The 19,391-nt window shown below is 38.9% G+C and overlaps 1 protein-coding gene across 5 annotated transcripts in view; it reads left to right on the forward strand.

Moving 5' to 3' along the window:
- The window catches only part of phactr3b (phosphatase and actin regulator 3b), a 79,291-nt gene that overhangs the window by 25,951 nt on the left and 33,949 nt on the right, over positions 1–19,391 (forward strand). For 2 of the 5 annotated variants that reach the window (XR_005233121.1, XM_037975510.1), the window contains exons 2-7: positions 12,539–12,697; positions 14,119–14,193; positions 14,310–14,450; positions 17,372–17,602; positions 18,115–18,322; positions 18,786–18,976. Coding sequence is in view for 4 of the 5 variants with exons in the window: in XM_037975510.1 (XP_037831438.1) it covers positions 12,539–12,697; positions 14,119–14,193; positions 14,310–14,450; positions 17,372–17,602; positions 18,115–18,322; positions 18,786–18,976 (1,005 nt within the window). In the remaining variant the exon portion in view is untranslated. Of the gene's footprint in view, positions 1–7,335; positions 7,570–8,059; positions 8,449–12,538; positions 12,698–14,118; positions 14,194–14,309; positions 14,451–17,371; positions 17,603–18,114; positions 18,323–18,785; positions 18,977–19,391 lie in introns of those variants that run through there. The other 3 variants (XM_025010972.2, XM_017437698.3, XM_037975511.1) reach the window with 3 other exon arrangements.

Raw genomic sequence — 19,391 nt, forward strand, 5'->3', positions numbered from 1 at the left:
TTAGATCTGTTTAGTTTAGCTTAGCTTATTTAGACAATTAGTTATCATTGTATCTTGTACCTGTCTGTAATTTTGTTTCTGTAACTTTGTCTGTAATTTTGTTCTTGTGTTGTAAAGCACTTTGAGTCGCCTCGTGCTGAAAAGTGCTACATAAATAAATGTACCTACCTACCTACCTCAATGATATGCAAACCAATTTAAAACTTTTATGCAATGTGTTTTTTTTCTGGATTTTTAGTTGATTCTGTATTCTCTCTCTCTATTAAATAAAACTGCAAACAAAACTAGAAATTGTTCATTTCTATGAAAGTGAGCAAACTTACAAAGTAGCAGGGAATCTTATCCTTCTACTCTACAGCACTTTTTAATTTCATCAGGAGGCAACACAGTGGTGTGGCGGTTAGCACTATAGTGTCATAGTGAGCTGGTCACTAGTTAAAATTTCAGATGAGTCTATTCTGTGGAGTTTAAATGTTCTCCTCATGACTGTTTAGGCTTTATTCAGGTACTCTGGTTACCCCCTGCAGTTTGAAAACACACATGATGGTGTTTCTGAATTGACTTTGGGTATAAGTGTGTGAGCATACTCTTCCTTTTGCTTGTTGACTGCTTGGATAGGCACCAGCCCCTCATGACTCTAAACAGGATCAATCCGTTACAGAAAATGAGTGAGTGAGGAAGTTCTGACAAGTATCTCATCAGTTTTTCCATGAACTGCCTTGGGATTTGACATACTTATTTATATCTCCCTCAGCAGAAACAGAAGGATGATGGTCGTTTATCATGATGAGGGCTGTACCATCCTTAACAAAATGAGCTCACATTATCTGATCTTATTATTTCAGGAAGAGAAAAAAATATTGTGGACTTTTTCTATTATTATTACTATTTATATTATGTTTTATTCAAGAAGAAAGAGACTCACTGTGTCTAGATCTGTTTGTGTCCCAGATTTTTTTGCATCACTGAATACAACATGGAGATTTGTTGTGCTTCAGTATTATCAAAGCCTAACTACAGCAGATACAGACAGTGGTTAGCTACAGTTCTCACCTGATTCTCATCCCACATCAGTAGTACATTTATATTTGTCCTCCTCAGTTCCTTCTGAGTTGACAGTGAACTAAAAATAATTTGTATTTTCTACAAAAATGTAGTGTGAGAGCCAATTAAGTGCTGAAATTTGCTGAAAAAAAATTGATGTATAAAAGTTAAAACAAGCATGCTAACAGTAGCAAAAGAGTATCTAAAAGCAAAAACTAGCGAAACTGTACCTGAAAGCGGAAAACAGCAAAACCAAAGATAAAAGCTAAAATTAGAAAACCATAGCTTAAAGCTAAAAGTAGCAAAACTGTAACTAAAAGCTAAAATGAGCAAAACAGTAGCTAAAAGCTAAATGGAGCATAGGAAGGCAAAAATAAAGCTAGCAAGCTGAATCATAAGAATGTTTTGAAGCAGTTGAAGAGATCTCAGTGTATGTATGTGGATAATTTGTTTGTAAATAAAGTGAAATGTATTGAAAAGCATAAAAGGTTACCAATACTAAGAGTCATAGCATACTACTCCTGACTGAGCTGAATGTTTTGACATACAAACAAACAGAATAGCACAAACTATGCGAGTTTGATTTAAAAAAAAAACGTATGGAAGACACTATTCACACAATTATTGTCTATGTTGTAGGACCTCTGCAATCAAGTCACTGTTAATTACCAGAAAAATACTTAATTTGCTCAATGTTTTAATTCTTACACTGTTTGGGCAGCCTAAATACACCTCATTGGCCTCTGGGATTAATCAGTACAATCCTCCTAATAAGCCCAGGCAACATCAAGTCCAACTTGAGAATCCTGGCTTCCTGCCAACACTGAAATGCTTCCCTTCAGAGAAATCCCAGACTTTATTATGTCTGCAGCTCACACATACTATGGAGGGGAGGGGAGGTGGTGTCTTCTTCACTTCTACAGTCTCTTCATCTGTCACCGTGACACCATCAGCTCCAAGGCTGATCAGGCAGTGGCTGGACCCACCTGATGAATTATTATTAAACATAACCAGGACAGGAGGGGAGCAGCAACAGGCTTCAGAAGGTTACAATTTGTGTTTAAATCAGACAGCAATAAAACAGAACAGAGCTAGTTGTAGTGTTAAATATCAAAAATAGGACTAAAAACAAGGGCTGCTTTTTCCTTAGTAGTAGCTCCAAGTCTTACAAGGCATTATGAATCATTCCTCACTAGTAGAGCATGTTTGGAGGAATTTAAACAAGAATCTGCATTGACGACCCTGTACTGACGCAAATCATATGACAAAATAAGACCTGAAACATTTTGGTACTTTGGTATCTACCATACTAAAACCGTTAGGTGGTTTATGATAGAAAAACATTGCAAAGCAGTAAAAATTGTTTTTATGTATTCTAAATGTGAATTGCAGAAATTGATTTACATTAATAAATGAAATGAAACTAAGACATGAAATATCTTGCATTCACACTGTTTAAAGTAAATATAAAAATCTTACTTGTTTTTTATTTCCATTATGTCTTAACTTTCTTTTGCCTTTGTATAATATATATATATACTTTTTTACATTTTTATTTATAGATTATTTTGCTTTTCACCATGTCGTTAAGCTGTTTTGTAAAAATGTAAATGAATTTATTCTATTTTTATTATTTCATTTTTCAATACCATGTAAGTTTGTGATTTCCTTTTGTCCAATCCTTTTAATTTGCAGCTAATTTCTGCAGCCAGACACTGCCATCACACAGAATCTCACAGCAGTTTGTGCTGTGAGGTTTGCAGTTAGTCCTAAACAGCTTTGAACCAGTTTGATTCATAAATGGACAATCCATAACTGCAGATATGAGCACCTTTATTGCTGATGAAGAACATGTTTCTCCACTTTTCGTCATCTCCCCTGTGACTGTGCAACTCCTAACAAACACCTTTCACACACTCATACACACTTGAAAAACTCATTAACATTTGTGGTGTGTCATCAGTCCCACCTTTTATCCGTTCACTGTTGAGATACGCTTTTTAACCCCCTCACAACCCTGAGCAGGACAAAGGGGGTACAGGAGAAAAACAGGAGAGAAACTTGGACACAGTTGGGTTTTCTAACGATCCCAAACACACATCAGAACTGGTTTTCGATTGGATAAATCAGGTTGTAATGGCCTTCCAAAACCACAACCTTAACCTGATTGAAAATATAAGCACTGTGTTTAAAAGCCAGCCAAGTTCATTCCAGGAAACCTAATAATTTAAACCTTGTCGATGGAGTCAAAAAGCCTGAAGTTGAGGTGCAACTTGCTAAGGGACGTTTAATCAAATATTAGTAGGGTATCTGCATATATTTGAATCTGTATGTATAATTTCAACCCTGTGATGATTTTCTATAATCCACAAACTTGTTTTTAAAAACCATTGAAGTTGTATGTTGTAGAACCATTCCATCCTGGACAAAGAACTGTTCCAATCAAAGCCCCATATTTATTGGCCATTGATGAGTATATGTAAACCTGTGACTGATACTGTGTATGTTTGTAATCAGTATATACAGCACTTTTTATCTTATACTCCAATAAGAATATGAGGAGTGGGGGCAGCGGGTCAATGGGCCATCAAACTCCAGATGTTCTGATTAGAAGGCAACCATCTTTCCTCTGGGCAAAATAAAACACTGGTTTAGAATTCCCTTCAGATGATATTTCATTTTTAAAGTACCATGTTCTACACAAAGTTAAAGAACTATAAAAAGTGGAATGCCACTGATGTCACTAACGTTTCAAATTGCAATTACACTTCTTAGTTTTGCTCGCTATAACAAAAGGGCCTCTTTAGTTAACATGAAAACTAACAGAACACTTTTATTAATGCAGACAATTGAAGCTCTGCCTTTGTTAATGTGGGGATTTGGGTTTTTTCCTGTGTTTTGGTTTTGTTTTATTCTTATTTAGTTTGCTGGTTTATGTTTAGTTTCTGTCTCGTTTCGTGTTTTCACTTTCTCCTCCCTCCTCAGTCTATCTAACTCTGGCTCCCTGCCACGCCCACCTACACCTCCAAGTTTTGTAATCATGTCACCTGTCTCCACTTACCTCATCATCCTCAGTGTTTAAACCCCAGTCACTTCTGTTAATACTCTGCTGGTCCATTGTTGTTTGTTGCTTGTAGTTACCTGTTATCTGTTGCATGTTTCCGTCCTGTTCCTGGTTCCGTTTCTGCTCCCGCTCCTGTTATGTTCATCTTCATCTTAGTTTTGATTTAGTTTATGTTTCTATTTGTTTGCTGCCCTGTCAGCTTTTGTTTTGTTTATCCTTAGTTTAATAAATTACTTTTTCTTTAAATATGAGTCTGCGATCTGGGTTTGTCTCTGTCATCCACACCTGTGGTAGTTAAATATTTCATATTTGCTTATAGTATGGGAGAGCTGCAGTACATGAGACTCCTTCATCTCCAAGCTGTCATGCCTGAGGTCATTTGTCAGTTTTTATGTTAAGTGATTCCAATTTGTTATAAAACCAAAGCTTGCCCTTCATCTTTGGTCATAATAAACGTGGCCTTGTGAATAATGAATGAGGTCTGGGTTTGCTGAGTATCCTACATCAGTGTTTATGTTCCTTGCTTACAGCTTGTATCCCTGAGGAGAAATCCAGCTACTGACTTTTATCCTCTGATATAACGAGGACTTGGCTGTGCTCCTCTAAATGATCGATCTGAAACTACAGGGACTTTGTTTGCACACAAGGTGATGTTGACTGAATAATTAATGATAAAGCTCACCAGTGAAATCCTGTGTGATGAACATGTATTTGAGCATGTATGTATAGTTTTGACCCTGGGTGGATTAAGGAAAATCCACTCAAATTCAAACTTGGTTTTAAAAAATCATTGAAGTTGTAATAAATAATAACCACTGGATCTTCATCTATAAGTGACTAGGTTTAGGAGCCATTACAATTCAAGATAGCTGTCACAGGCAACTGATTTTTAGAAAAGACAAAAATGGCTATAACTCAGTCAGTTTGACAGATATTAAACTAAAATTTGATGTAGTTGTAACTGTGAGCCATCATCAACACATACTCCGAGTGTGACATTTCACAATATCCCATGAGATTCTCAAGGTTTGAGCAAAACAACCACAGCTCTGTCATTTCTCAACATAAGATGATCTTAGTCCAAGGCTGAAAGGTGGTGGGTGACATGCAGTCCTTCAAGGAACGTTAGGTCTTCAGTTAAACGAACATTAGTGTCAACCATGTCTCCCTGCTATGACAAATCAAATCTTTATTTAAAAAGCACTTTTCATACAATGATGTGTAACACCACATCATTGTATGAAATACCACAACTTGACATTAAATTTTTTTTTTAAAACAAACAAAAAAACTTCCATCTCACCCTATTTGTTCCACATGGGCGGTTTCACTTTCACTGCAAGCTCAGGTCCTCTACCAGAGGCCTGGGAGCTTGAGGGTTCTCTTCAATATCTTAGCTGTTCATAGGACTGCACTCTTCTGGACAGAGATCTCTGAGGTTGTTCCTGGGATCTGTTGGAGCCTTATCCTCCAGTTTGGGGGTCACAGCACAGAGTCCTCCAATGATCACTGGGACCACTGAGGCCTTGACTCTCCACAACTTCTCTATTTCCTCTTTCAACCCTTGGTATTTCTCAAGCTTCTCATTCTCCTTCTCTTTGATATTACAGTTGCTTGGAACTGCTACATATATCACCACTGCTTTCTTCTGTGTCTTATCTATCACCACAATGTCTGGCTGATTTACCATCCCCTGTTTGTCAGTCTGGATCTGGAAGTCCCACAGTATCTTAGCCCTGCCATTCTCCACCACCCTAGGTGGAGTCTCCCACTTTGACTGTGGGACTTCCAGTCCATAGTCGGTACAGATGTTTCTGTTCACCATTCCAGCCACTTGGTTATTATGTTTCATGTATGCTTTGCTTGCTTGCATCTTACATCCTGCTATTATGTGCTGGACTGTCTCAGGGGCATCTTTACACAGCCTGCATCTTGGGTCCTGTCTGGTATCATAGACCCCGGCCTCTATTGCTCTTGTGCTGAGGGCCTGTTCTTGTGCTGCCATGATTAGTGCCTCTGTGCTGTCCTTCAGTCCAGCCCTTTCTAGTCACCAGTAGGATTTGTTGATATCAGCCACTTCCTCAATCTGCTATTGCAGGGGGCTTATCTTTCCATGTTGGTTCCTCTTTCTCCTCTTCCACATTGGGTTTCTGCTGCCTGAGACATTCACTTAGCAGATCATCACTGTGGGCTTTCTTTTTGAGGTACTCCAGGTTGTTTCATCCTGTATAGTGGATCTGATGCTCACTAGCCCTCTGCCTCCCTCCTTTATCTAACTGTACAGTCTCAGGGTGCTGGACTTCAGGGAAACCCTCCATGCATTGTGAGGAGCTTCAGTGTCTTGTCATCACTGGTTTCTATCTCCTCCTTTTGGCCAGGTTATTATACCAGCAGGGTATCTGGCACTGGCACCGCTTATGTGTTAATGGTTTAGACTTTGTTCTGACCATTCAGCTGGCTCTTCAGGACCTGTCTTACTCTGATCAGCTGAAAAAAATCATGTTTGAGTGTAAATGCAGTTTGCAGAAAATTCCCTGCTCAAAAGTTCTTGTCTCTTGCACTGATTTTTTCCTTTAACATTGTGAAGCTCTACTTAGAACCTTCTTAAGATCCAATAGGGCAAAATGCAAATTCTTGCAATTTTTTGACTGGTCTTAAGATTTTGATCAGGAGTGTATATATATATATATATTCTAAAATCTTATGCATGCATTATTTTCTTGAACAAATGAAACAAAACATCAACAAAAAACGAACAAATGAAACCATGAAAACAAAACCATACAGTGCAAGGCATGCTGGGAATTTTGTTTACAGTCATGTTGCAATATGAAAGTAATTAACACTGAGGTAAAGAAAAAAAATAGTAAATGAATTTTGATAAAAATTAAATTGAAAACCAAGGCTTGGGTTATGATTTTACAATACAATAAAACTAACCAGATAAAATAGGCACATTATAGGTGATAATAATTAATCAATTTAACTAAGATATGGTTAATATGCCAAATCGTGTAAGTTCTGTTTTCTTTTTATAATATGGTAATTATAATATAAATGTATTTATGAATCCATCGCACAGAGGCATTAATAATCTGGTCTGGTTGTAAACAGCTGCTGTCAGTTCTGCTCTGCCATGTTGAGGCTGAGTACCTGCCTGATTTGTCGCCCCGCTCCTCCCGGTTGGAGGGGCGGGGTCTGCACGACGCTACAACAACACTGTTAGCTAGTAGCGGAGGTAAAACACCGGCCGCCCGCGCTGCCTGCTCTCGTTTTCGCGACAGCTCCGGCCGCCTCTTCGGTCAGTAAGCGGAGGTAGCTAAACACGGAGCGGTTTCTTTTTTATCTGCGAGATTCTTAACAAACAAACCAAAAAAACAAACAAAAAAAAAAAAAAAAAAAAAAAAACACCAAAGCTGTGACATCACCACGAGCTCGTCGGAGGACATATGAGCCTATAAGTAAGTCTTACTTCAAAACTTTGGCTTTTTCTTCACTCTGGTGCTAGTGTGGTTTTATGGGACTGGTTCAGAACACCGCTGTGGATTTAATGTGTTTTTGGTTCGTGTGTATAAAGTTCTTGACAAAATACTCCTGTTGAGTTGTCCTTAACCCGGGTGTGAGTGTTGTTCTTTAATCACAGTCTAAAGTTTATTTGTATTTACATAATATGCCTGGAACATACTTGTATTGTGGTAGAAATCCTGGTATTGGTGAGGATGCTGACAGATGCTATAGCTTTTAAGGTTTGGATTTCACAGCCGTCTCAGGCATTTGCTTGAGGCAACACTGCATTATAGAGAAAAAAGACTTTAGGAGTTCATTTGTGCTCAGAAAGGATTTTCCTTTCTCTGCAGAAAAAAAAAACCCTGACAATTTTTTTAACCACTTGAATATTTCAGTGCTTCCTGCAAATTAAAAAAAAAAAAAAAAAAAAAAAAAAAAAAAAAACGAGCTTCCCCCTGACTTACACTATGCATCTTTTCCACGCTGGGACATGATTGGCTGCAGCTCTCTGTCTCTTTGTGTGGCAACAGCCTTCCCATCCACCCAGCAGCTCCATATTCCTCATGCCGTGCTGGTTTCTGTGCCTCCCAGGGTCCTTTCTGCAGCATCCGACCTGGTTACCATAGTAACTGCAGCCTGACCCTGGGCATGCACAGTTACCAGGGCTTGACCTGCCCCCCGTCCCTTCCCAGCGGATATCCCAGGCATGCACCTGACCTGCTTCTCACATTTTTATTGATCAAGCAGCTGTGGGTGAGACGCCAACACGCTGCATGCTCCTGGACCCCTGATTGGCTGCTTGTTTGCAGCCTGGATTGCATTTCCTAAAGCAGGTAAAGATAATATATTTCCTAGTGTTACGAAAATACTAATAAGTATATTAGATTCTGGGTTTTGATTTGCGTTCAGTTGTAGCCTCAGTGAAGATGTTGATGGTGGGTTGTTGCAGACTTTTTTGCTCAACATTACTGGACAAATAAAGTTACTATTGACTGCATTACTGTGAATCATTTGGAAAACATCTCAATTTCTTCTGTTTATTTATTTTTTTAAATTATTATTTTTTTCTTATTGCAAATGTGTTGCACATTTACCATCCCCAGTCCCTTTCAAACCTAAAATCTAAAATTGCCTGAATTATGGTTCATTGACTGTGGCAGCCATCTTGAATCGTGTTGACTCCAAGTCAATCAGTTGTAGATGTTTATCCAGAGATTACTTTCTGACAGTTTCATAAAAATTCGTCCACTGGTTCACAGGATTTTTTTGGTAACAGACAGGCACACCTAAAAAAAAACTTTATCATCCTCCTTGGTCATTCCGACGGCGGGTGATAATAATTATCTGTTTCTTTCCTGCAGCCTGACTTGGGTGAGTGTGTAAATGTGTCTGATTCATCCCTGACGAGATAAACGCCCAGATGTTGTGGATTAAGACATGTCCGACACATTGTGGAGCCGTTCCTTGGCTTCCCACGGGGCAGAGACTTACAGACTGAGCTGTCAGCTCGCTGTCAGAGCCAGACTGTGTAGGAGTGTCTGTTTTCTGTCCTTTCCCCACAGAACCGTTCTCTCTCTTTTAGATTTTTCCCTCTTTCTCTCTCCACTCTGTGGAGCAGAACAGAAGTTGGCTCTGTCAGCCTCCCTGCTTTCTGTCTGTCTGTCACTGCGATGCCTCTTCTACAGCTTCTTCGGCAGGTTTAGATCCACTTCAACATGTCAGGGCGCCAGCTAAGACAGGAAGCCGCTGATTTTTACAGCCTGTGGCAAGAGATCCAAACTTGTGTTCATAATCAGGTAGATGATGATAATGTGCAACTATTTTGCTGACGTAAAAGAAATAAACATTCAAAAAAGGTTAAAAACCAAAAACAACTGGACTTCTATTATGTAGTTGAAGACGTTTCGCTTCTTATCCGAGGAGCTTTTCTCAATTCAATTGCTTTCTCAATTGAATTGAAAGAAAGCACTCCATGGCTCAAAAAAACCCTTGTCCCTCCCAAGGAGGGACAAGGGTGGATAGGATTAGGAATGAGGTCATCAGAGGTACAGCACAAGTTGAAGGATTGGGAGATAGAGAGGCCAGACTGAGCTGCTTTGGACAAGTGCAGAGGAGGGACAGTGGGTATATTGGTAGAAGGATGTTAGAGACACAGCTGCCAGGAAAAAGACAAAGAGGAGATATATGGATGCAGTTAGAAAGGACATGGAGGTAGTTGGAGTGAGGACAGAGTTAGCTGAAGGAGGACGACTCGCTGTGGAGACCCCAGAAAAGGGAACAGCCGAAAGAAAAAGAAGAAGGCAGCATTGGCCGTAAAAGACCCATACTGGTCAGTGTTTATTTAATAAAACCTAAGCTGAAATAGAGAAGCAGTATGTTTGAAAACTAAGACAATAATTATTTAGCTTGTAGATCTGCCTTTAACAGTGTAACTGGTAGTGGAGGAATTTCGGCCCACTCTGTTTTCCAACATTGTTTCAGTTCATTGAGGTTTCTACTTATTGTCCCACTGCAGCATTTCAGTCAGGTTGAAGTTCTGGACTTTGACTGGTTTGACCACCACCTTGATTCTATCATTTTTGAGCCATTCTGATGTAGATTAGCTGCTGTGTTTAGATCATAATTCTGTTGCATCCTGACCCAGTTTGGTCCAAGCTTCAGTTGTCAGACAGATGGACTTACATTTGACTTTAGAATCCTTTGGCTGCAAGGTGTCCAGGTCCTGTAGCTGCAATACAACCTCAAAGCATTACACCTCCACCACCGTGCTGACAGTTGATATGAATTGTATATTCTGATATGCTGTTTGGATTTTGCCCAATGTTGAGCTGTGCGTTATGGGTAAACATATCTACTTTGTTCTCATCTGTTCAAAGGACATTGATCCAAAAGTCTTGCGGTTCAGTCAGTTAAAACTTTCCAAACTAAGTCTCCCTGCCGTGTTCTTTTTTAGAGAGAAGACATTTTGTCCTTGCAACCCTTCCCAAAAAAACATATATATTCAGTTATTTTCTAATTGCTTTGTCATGAACTTTGACCTTTAATCTGCTAATTGAGGCATACTGCATGTTGTGTTTTATTTGTTTGTTCAGGTTATGTTTTTTTTTTTGGAGCATTGTGTGGTCTAAGTTCAGAGTTGAACTTACTTCGGTATCTATCAATTTACAGATGAACCATTCATCCATCCATCCATTTATTTTCTTTACCCACTTTTTCTTTCTGTGTTGTGGGACAGCCGGTGCCTATCCCTAACAGCCAGTGTGAGGCAGGGGACAGTGTGTGACAGGGACTCATAGAGACAAACAAGACAAACAACCCTTCACTCTCTCACTCACACCTAGTTACAATTACCAAAGAACCTAACATGCATGTTTTTGGTCTGTGGGAGGAAACCCATGTACTCGGAGTAAACCCACACATGCTCAGGGGGAACATGGATGTTTCCACATCAGTTGTCTTTCAGTTTTAATTCCATTTTTTCCTCTATAGCAGGGGTGTCATGTTTTAGATGTGTTCTTGCTTTAAAACACTTGGTTTAAATGGATGACTTGTTGCCATGCTCCTGGAGAACTTGATGATTTGGTGAGGAGGTAATTAGACCATTTGAATCAGGTGTGTTAGGCAGAAAAACCTAAAACTCCCAGAACAGCGGCCCTCAAGGCCTGGAGTTTGACACCCTTTCTCTATAGCGTCTTTCATGTCAAGTTTCTGGCCTTGCTCCTCATCACAGTGTCGTGATTTAAGATATGTCTGAGAGCCTCAATAACAGTATATTGTTAGCTGTTGTTCTGTCACAGAATGAAATGTGGGCAAGGCTTAAAATAACCTGTGTATACCCAAGCTGTGACAAGAGTTCTATGTGTGATTGAAACCATGTTGTGGTTGTTTGTGAGAACATCAACAGGTGTGGCTCCTGTGGGGGAAAAGAATCTGCTTGGGACAGATTCTCACAGGTGTTGCCTGAAGCTGAAAAGGGGAGTAAGGTGTGTGTTAGAGAGAGAGTGTGTGTGAGTGTCCATCTACTGAAGTCAAATTTATACACCTAATGCCGCACTGTCATTTTTAATGACAAGTCAGTTTTTTGACCAGGAACACCAACGCTGTGACACAGATCTTACAAAAGGTTATCAAAATTTATTTTACCTTCTCTGATGTCTTGTGTGAACAAAGTCATAAAATCCTGTGTAAATCAGATCAAATTAAATACTTTATTTAAAAAAATTTTCTGCAAAAAAAAATTCTAAAGCCATCAAACTCTGTAACACATAGCAGGTTAAATAATAGGAATTCCAGGAAAACAGTTGCTAAAAAATATAATATTAAAAATAAGTCATTTCTCAATAGGCATACTTTTTATGCCTATTAGTAAATATTTTAAAATTAGTTAATTTGCTAGTTGGATATATGTAAAATATACCACTTAGCTAATTCCCTGTTTATCATTATTAGTTTAGGATATTTAAATGTATTTTTAGCATTAGAAATGCAGCACAGTTTAGACAAACTACAGTTAATTTGGTGGTTAGTAACGCTTTCTTGATGTTTGTGACTCAACATCGTCAAATGAATGGAGCTGAAGGTACAGATATCTGCTCTGACCTCAAAGAGGCTGATGTTATTTACTCTTTGTGTGTCTTTCAAAACATCTTAAAAGCATCTTATTGTTAGCCGGTTAGGTCTGGATGCCCTGAAACCACGCAGGTCACTGACAAATGGTGCAATTTTCTGTCCTCTCAACAGAAAATAGGCTGGAATCAATAAAGCTTTTACAACCACTGACCCACATTTGCATCCGTCACATGATTGCGGTGTGTCTGGAGTATTCAGCCAGTTGTGTTGGAGTGATTTAAAGAAATAGTGAAGCCCTTAGCGTGTTTGAGGACCAGTCTGAGCCTTTTTTAAGGCAGATGTTTTGTGTTGTAGATGTGATGGACCAGCAGAGGGCGCTGCACTCTGGGTGCATGGTCTCAGGCATCCGCACACCTCCTGTCCGACGCAACAGCAAGCTGGCCAGCCTGGGACGCATCTTCAAGCCGTGGAAATGGAGGAAAAAGAAAAATGAGAAGCCAAAACCTTCAGCGAGTGAGTGTCTAAGGGCCCTATGGAATCTATTTTTTTATTAATTTTTTTAACCAAAGTTAGATACTTGGGTGTTTTTCTTTTCTTTTCTTTTTTTTTACTAATTTATTTATTTTTTTCTGATTCCCATGCTTTGTGATGTAACCACAGTTTTTATCACCTGAAAAGTGCCTGTATATATGATGGATTAATGCAATTTTAATAACTGAATAGTAGCATACCCAATTTCATTAATGTGAACACATTTGAACAAAAATACAGCAAAAGGTGTTTCAGTTCAACAGAACATTTAATGCTTTATAAAGGTAATTCAAAACCTGCCTCCATCATAAATAAAATAGATGTGTAAATAAAATAGTGTTTAATAGGGTTCAACTTGTGTGATTCACATGAGTAAAGAGTTTGTTTTTTTTGTAGAATATAAGTGCTTCACACATAAAAATCCCACTATATTTCATAGTTAGTACATACAATATAGTGTAAAACTGTTATTGTTATAGTATATATCTGTAATATCTGATTCACTGATACCACAGAGGAGGTGTGGAGTTATCTTATTCCACACATCCAGCTACAGGTTTTAAGAAACTCCCACCTCACTTCTGCCGACATGTTTTCAGGTGGACAAATTAGCTGAAGTGCTAAACTAACGTTCCCTCCTGTCTATGTTTTGTTCTGACTGTTCAGTTGTCACATTTTCATGTTGTTGCAGTAAATTATGTGCCACAAAACGTATTAAAAAGTTGTTTGAGGACATTGCTTTGTGTTAAATATTTTTGTTTACTGATGTCTACAACAGACTTTTTGTTTGATCAGCTCCAGTAAGATTATTAAAAATGTTCGATGCCTCTCCACTTCCTGCTGTTGTTGAAAGTTGAAGCTGAAATGTCAGTTTTTTGAGAGCAAACCTTAAAAAAGTCCCGCCTGCACTTGCTAATAAGCTGTAACAATATCAATCACAGTGTAACATGACGCTTTTCTTAAGCCTCAAATAACTAGTTGAAACTAAACATATTAAAAAAATACATATTTTAAACATACAGGTGAAGAAAGATAAGAAATACATAATTCAACAAAAATAAAAAATGACAAAAAAAATTATCTGACGTGTACTTTTATTTTTTCATCAGGAAAATGTTCTTAGTTTACATGGAGGGGTGGGACTTAAAATTGTACTGCCACCAACCACTAAGAGGCAGTTTTTCCATGGTAGCTCCAGCTTTCGGTTTCTGCTCCTGTCTCTAGTTGTAGTACATTTCAATGCTCGGCTCTCTGTAACGTGCCCCTTATGTGATGTCACGCAGGCAAGAGGCTACAGGAGCCTGCAGCGGCCAAAATACTCTCATTCATTGCACATTATTGTCCTGTTCAGTGACTCTAAATTTCCTGTGCATTCTTTGGGTTGATTTTTCTGGGTTGTTTAGCGGCAGAGAAGAAGACAGCTGTACTGCAGAAGAGAGATGACCTCGTCAGCCAGAGGCCCGGAGAGACAGAAACAGGTGCAAAATCATAAATTAGCACAAATGACCCCGGGCTCTTTTCAGTCCACTTGTTCGGCCACATGATGCCCAGCTGCTGCAGACTCACTTGTTTCCTCTCTGCGGGCTGTTTGCAGGCTCGGATCTGGCCTGTGGGGGTAACGGTGAGGATCCAGATACCCCCACTCAGTCTGACAGTGAGGACAGAGAGGAGGAGCCTGTGGCGCCCCTGGCCAGCACCAACGAGGACCTGGGGAGTGATTTAGAAGCCTCAACAGGTAGACTCCAGCTTTGTGGTTAGAGAGTTCATGAAGCACAGTTCTGTTTATTTTTTATTTTAGTTTGAATGGTTACATTTACTTTCTCACCTGTCATTACACTCCAACCTGACCATCTTTAGTGTTGAACCTAAAGCTGTTAAAACCTACCTTTTATTATCTAGGCGAAAATAAATGGGCAAAAGGGTAAGATGTTTTTCCCATGTGTGTGCATTTGTTTGTTTGTCTGTTGTGTTAGCAAAATATCTTGTGAACGTTTGGATGGATTTTAATAAAACTCAGAAAGTAATCATTGGGTGTACATCTACAATCAATTAACTTTTGGAGTCAAGCCCATTCAAGATGGCCGCCACGGCTAAGCAATCTTAGCAAACACAAAAATGCAGCCAGTTTAACAGCTCTTCCACTCAGATTTGGTCCAGTAGTAGCTGAGAGTCATCCCTAACACATACTCAGAGCAGTAGTTGATCAGACGAGATCTGTTTTTAAAACTTTGGCAATAACTATAACATTTAACTATGTCTGTTTGTTAGCACAATATCTCATGAACCACTGGACGGATTTCAATGAAAGTCCCAAAAATCAACCAGTGGATGTACATCTACAACTGATTAACATTTTTAGTCAGACCAATTCAAACCAATTCAAGGTGGACACCACAGGCTACTGATCTTAGGGAACAGAGCTCTGCTCTACAACTCAGCCAGTTTTACAGATATTGAGCTAAAATTTGTTGTGGTCGAACCTGAGCATTATCCCAAACACATATTCTTTCACTGTGCAATATTTTTGCTTAAAACTTTGGTAGTAACTGTTGGTGTTAACCTTGTTTGTCTGTTAGCAAAATATCTCATGAACCAGTGGGCAGATTTTATTGAAATTCTTAGAAAGTACCTATTAGATGTACATCTACAACTGATTAACTTTTGGGGTCAATTTAAGATGGCTACCACTACTGATATTATCCAACACAAAAAAGAATATAGCTGAGTCAGTTTTGCAGCTATTTAGCTACATTTGGTGTGGTACTAGCTGAGAGTCATCCTCAACTTATACACTAAGAGTTAACATATCTCGTCAGAGCTCACAATATTCCAAAAGACTGAGTTTCCACTCTGAAATCTACTGTTCTGCTCAGCACCATAGAGCATCTTAGTGTCTTCTTACTTAGTCTTGTCTTTTTTCTTTTTTCTTACAACTTCCAGGCAGCTCATATTTATTAAAAAAACCTGATAAAATTATCATGTACTGCCTGGTCCACCTGAAACAGATGCAGGTAGCAACAAGCTGGAGAACACACAATCCATTCTATCAGCTATTTCTTTTAAGAGCTAGTGAGGTTCAGAGGGGATTTATATGTAAGAACAAAAGAGTACAGCTTGTTCAATCACAGTTCCAAAAAAGGTAAGACGTTGTATAAAATGTAAATAAAATTTGAATGCAATGATTTTTAAATGTCATAATCCCATATTTAATTCACAAAGGAACACAGTAAACATATCAGTTTAAACTAAGAAATTGTTTTGGATAAAAAAAAAAAAAAAAGATAATCTTGAATTTTATGTCAGCAATACATGTCAAAGAAACTGGGACAGGAGCAACAAAAGGCTGTAATATTAAGCTTTGGGGGCAAGAGCACTGGAATACTTACCTAAGACATATTGACACATGTGCCCTGTTCAGGTGTGGCACCAATCCTGAGTGATTCAACAGGAAGGTGTCAGCTCTGACTGAGAGCGTTCACACCTGGTAGATAAATGTATACCCCAAAACATTTTTGCGACTGGTGATCAATGACCTGCTGTGCTTGCAGATACACACAGAGCTACATCACAGAGTGAGCTGTCAGTGAGCAACGAGGTTCGGTGATGTTTCGGTAAAAATTATAATACATTCAGATATTTGAACTGCATTATTATTTTGACATTAATGCAGTTCAGAGCCATTTGCTTCACATTTATGTTATTTAGTACACAACCTTTTAGCTTATTTACCTTATAGCCACGTTTTGGGAAAAATAAAGGAGCGTACAATGAGTTACAATTAGTGACTTCAAATCAGCTGGCAGCTGAAGCAGACCTTTTTTTAACACAAAGATGTTCAGTTAGTAACTCTAGTGTCTGTAGGGTTATGCCGGTTTAATAGGATTCAATAGGAGGTCATACAGCTTGGCTCAAGACAGATTATGTTCATACTAACAAAGATATACAAATAAAATGGGTCCACTTCCCAAAGTTTGAGTAAAGTGGTTTTCAGTGCACACTGAGAATGTTCACACCTGTATTTAGTGCTACCCAAATGCAGTCGGATTAGCCATGACAGATGTCAATACTAGGTCTGAACGTAAACGATTAGTTTAACAGTTTAATGTCTTTTGCTGTTATTCTTGTTCTCTCCTTTATGGGAACAGTTTTACTACAGTTGATTCAGATACAGGAACTTTCCAAAGGTTATCAGTTTTGCCCACTGCTAACTGAATCTGGGATGCTTTTGATTGGTCTGTAGACGTGAGGGACGCCTCACCTGGTTTTACGTTGCCAGGTTTTGTTGTCTGTATGCAGAAATGCGACACACCAAAAGCTCCTCTAAATATGAATATGGTTGCCGTGTTCGAATCATGTTTCAAATAGGTTTGGTTATTTAAAAAAATGTAGTAAAATGTCTCTTATTAAGCTTTTTTATTCTGGAAATAGTTTAAATAAGAAGTACAAACATTTTATTGTTTATCTTTTTTCACAATATATTTAAGTTTGAGTACATTTCCTGTTTTGAAAACGAAACACAATTGATTAAGGGTTTCTGATCAATGTTAATTTTTGTCTCCTGGTTCAGCCTTATCGTCTCCATCATCATGTTTCTGATTGTCCATTAGGTGGAGACAGAGACTTCAGAAACAAATTAAACCTTTTGCTACGTTACAGTCCAAGATTTGGTGGAAGATTCAAAGATGGTGGGAGATCGCAGTCAGAGTGAGGACGGGGAAGATGACAACACCTCACTGAGTGACCCCAGTGAAGATCAGATGATGGGGACGGTGGAGGCCATCGAGGGGAAACAGGAGGCGGTGGTAGCCAAGCCTCAGAGACGAGCCAGCACTCCCCCTCCTCCAAGTCTTCCTGTGAAACTACTCACCAGACTGGGCAGCCTCGAAGGTGAGTTTACGTCAACAAACATCTCAGTTATGTGATCGCCCCACTTATTATCGCTCGTTGTTTTTGTTCTTGTCAGTATGTGTGTGTTTATTTCTCTAAAGTGTCAGTGAAATATCTCATTAATGAAACTTGAAGAAAGTAAGCAATGTATGTACATCTACAACCGATTAACTTTTGGAGTCAACCCTATTCAAGATGGTGGCCACAGCAAAGCATTGTTAGCAAACACAAAGAGCTATAATTCAGATGATTTTACAGGTATTTAGCTAAAATTTGCTGTGGTAGTGAGAATCCTTCCAGGCACATGATGTACTTTAAGCGCTAACAGATCATGAGGTTGTGCAGTATATCATGAATTTACACATTTACAAGTTTTGACCAAAACAGCTATAACTCAGTCATTCTCAACATAAGACAGTTTTAGTCTAAAACTCTGGCATGAAAGGTGGCGGGCGATATGCATTCCACGAGAGAATGCCTTTAGTTGCTGAGAGTATCTGTTTCTTGTTCAGCTGCTCCCCCAGTGCCAGTGAAGAAGTCCCCAGCCACTTTGCCCAGGAATTTCACGCTTCCCAAAGACACTCACGGCTCTCTGCTGAGAGCCAGGATGTCCACGCCCACGGGATCCCCCCACCTCGGTACGCTGCACCAACAGCTGCCGCCCAGCTGCATCATCGAGGAGCTGCACCGCACCCTGGCCACCAAGCATAGACAGGACAGGTCAGAGCCACTGTGTTTTATAAAATCTCTTCATTTGCATTGTTTTTCTTGATGTTGGAATTTAATGAAAGTTTGAGTTAATTTCTTGTGTTCAAGTACTAAAATTAAAAAGCCAGCATTCTTTTCAAAAATAGATTGTTTAAAAAAAAAACAATTTTTCCTGTTGATCCATTTGTTTTTCCTTTTTAGGTTTTTTTAGCTGCTCAATAAAAAGTGGAACATTTTTACACATGCTTTTATAGTTCAGTTCCAAACCAGAGGATACTTTGAAAAACAATTATACAGATCACAAAAAACAGAAAATATTCACAAGAAGATTATTTTTTGTTTTGGCTACATTGAAACTGTAACTTTATTCAGCTGTTATATTAGTGTCTTGTTGTTGTTTTTCTTTCACCATGTTGCAGTCACCACAAAATACCTCTGCCAAAGTTGTGACTGACAGGCCCATGTTGTGACTCAGTTTCCAGGTAAACGAAGCACGCTCTTCTCCGAAGCGCAGGCTGGATGGTCGTCTGTCTCGCACCTCCAGTACGGAAAAGGAGCCACTCGAGAAGTCGGACAGCAAGAAGGAGTCTGATGAAAACAAGGAAAACTGCCGTCTGGATCAGTACTTGAGTGATCAGGAAAGCTGGAATGAATCTGTGATCTCTGGTAGGTCTGCTGAGGTCTTCGGGCGTGTACAGGTGCTGGTCATAAAATTAGAATATCATGAAAAAGTAGATTGATTTTAGTAATTCCATTTAAAAAGTGAAACTTGTATATTATATTCATACATTACATACAAACTCATATATTTTAAATGTTTATTTCGTTTAATTTTGATGATTACAAATGACAACAAATGAAAATCTCAAATTCATCATATCAGAAAATTAGAATATTACTGAAGACCAAGAAAAACAAAGGATTTATAGAAATGTTGGCCAACTAAAAAGTATGAACATGAAAAGTATGAGCATGTACAGCACTCAGTATTTAGTTGGGCCTCCTTTGGCCTGTATTACTGCAGCAATGCGGCGTGGCATGGAGTCGATCAGTCTGTGGCACTGCTCAGATGTTATGATAG

This window comes from Kryptolebias marmoratus, linkage group LG4 (assembly GCF_001649575.2).
Source record: "Kryptolebias marmoratus isolate JLee-2015 linkage group LG4, ASM164957v2, whole genome shotgun sequence".
NCBI classification, from domain to species: Eukaryota; Metazoa; Chordata; class Actinopteri; order Cyprinodontiformes; family Rivulidae; genus Kryptolebias; species Kryptolebias marmoratus.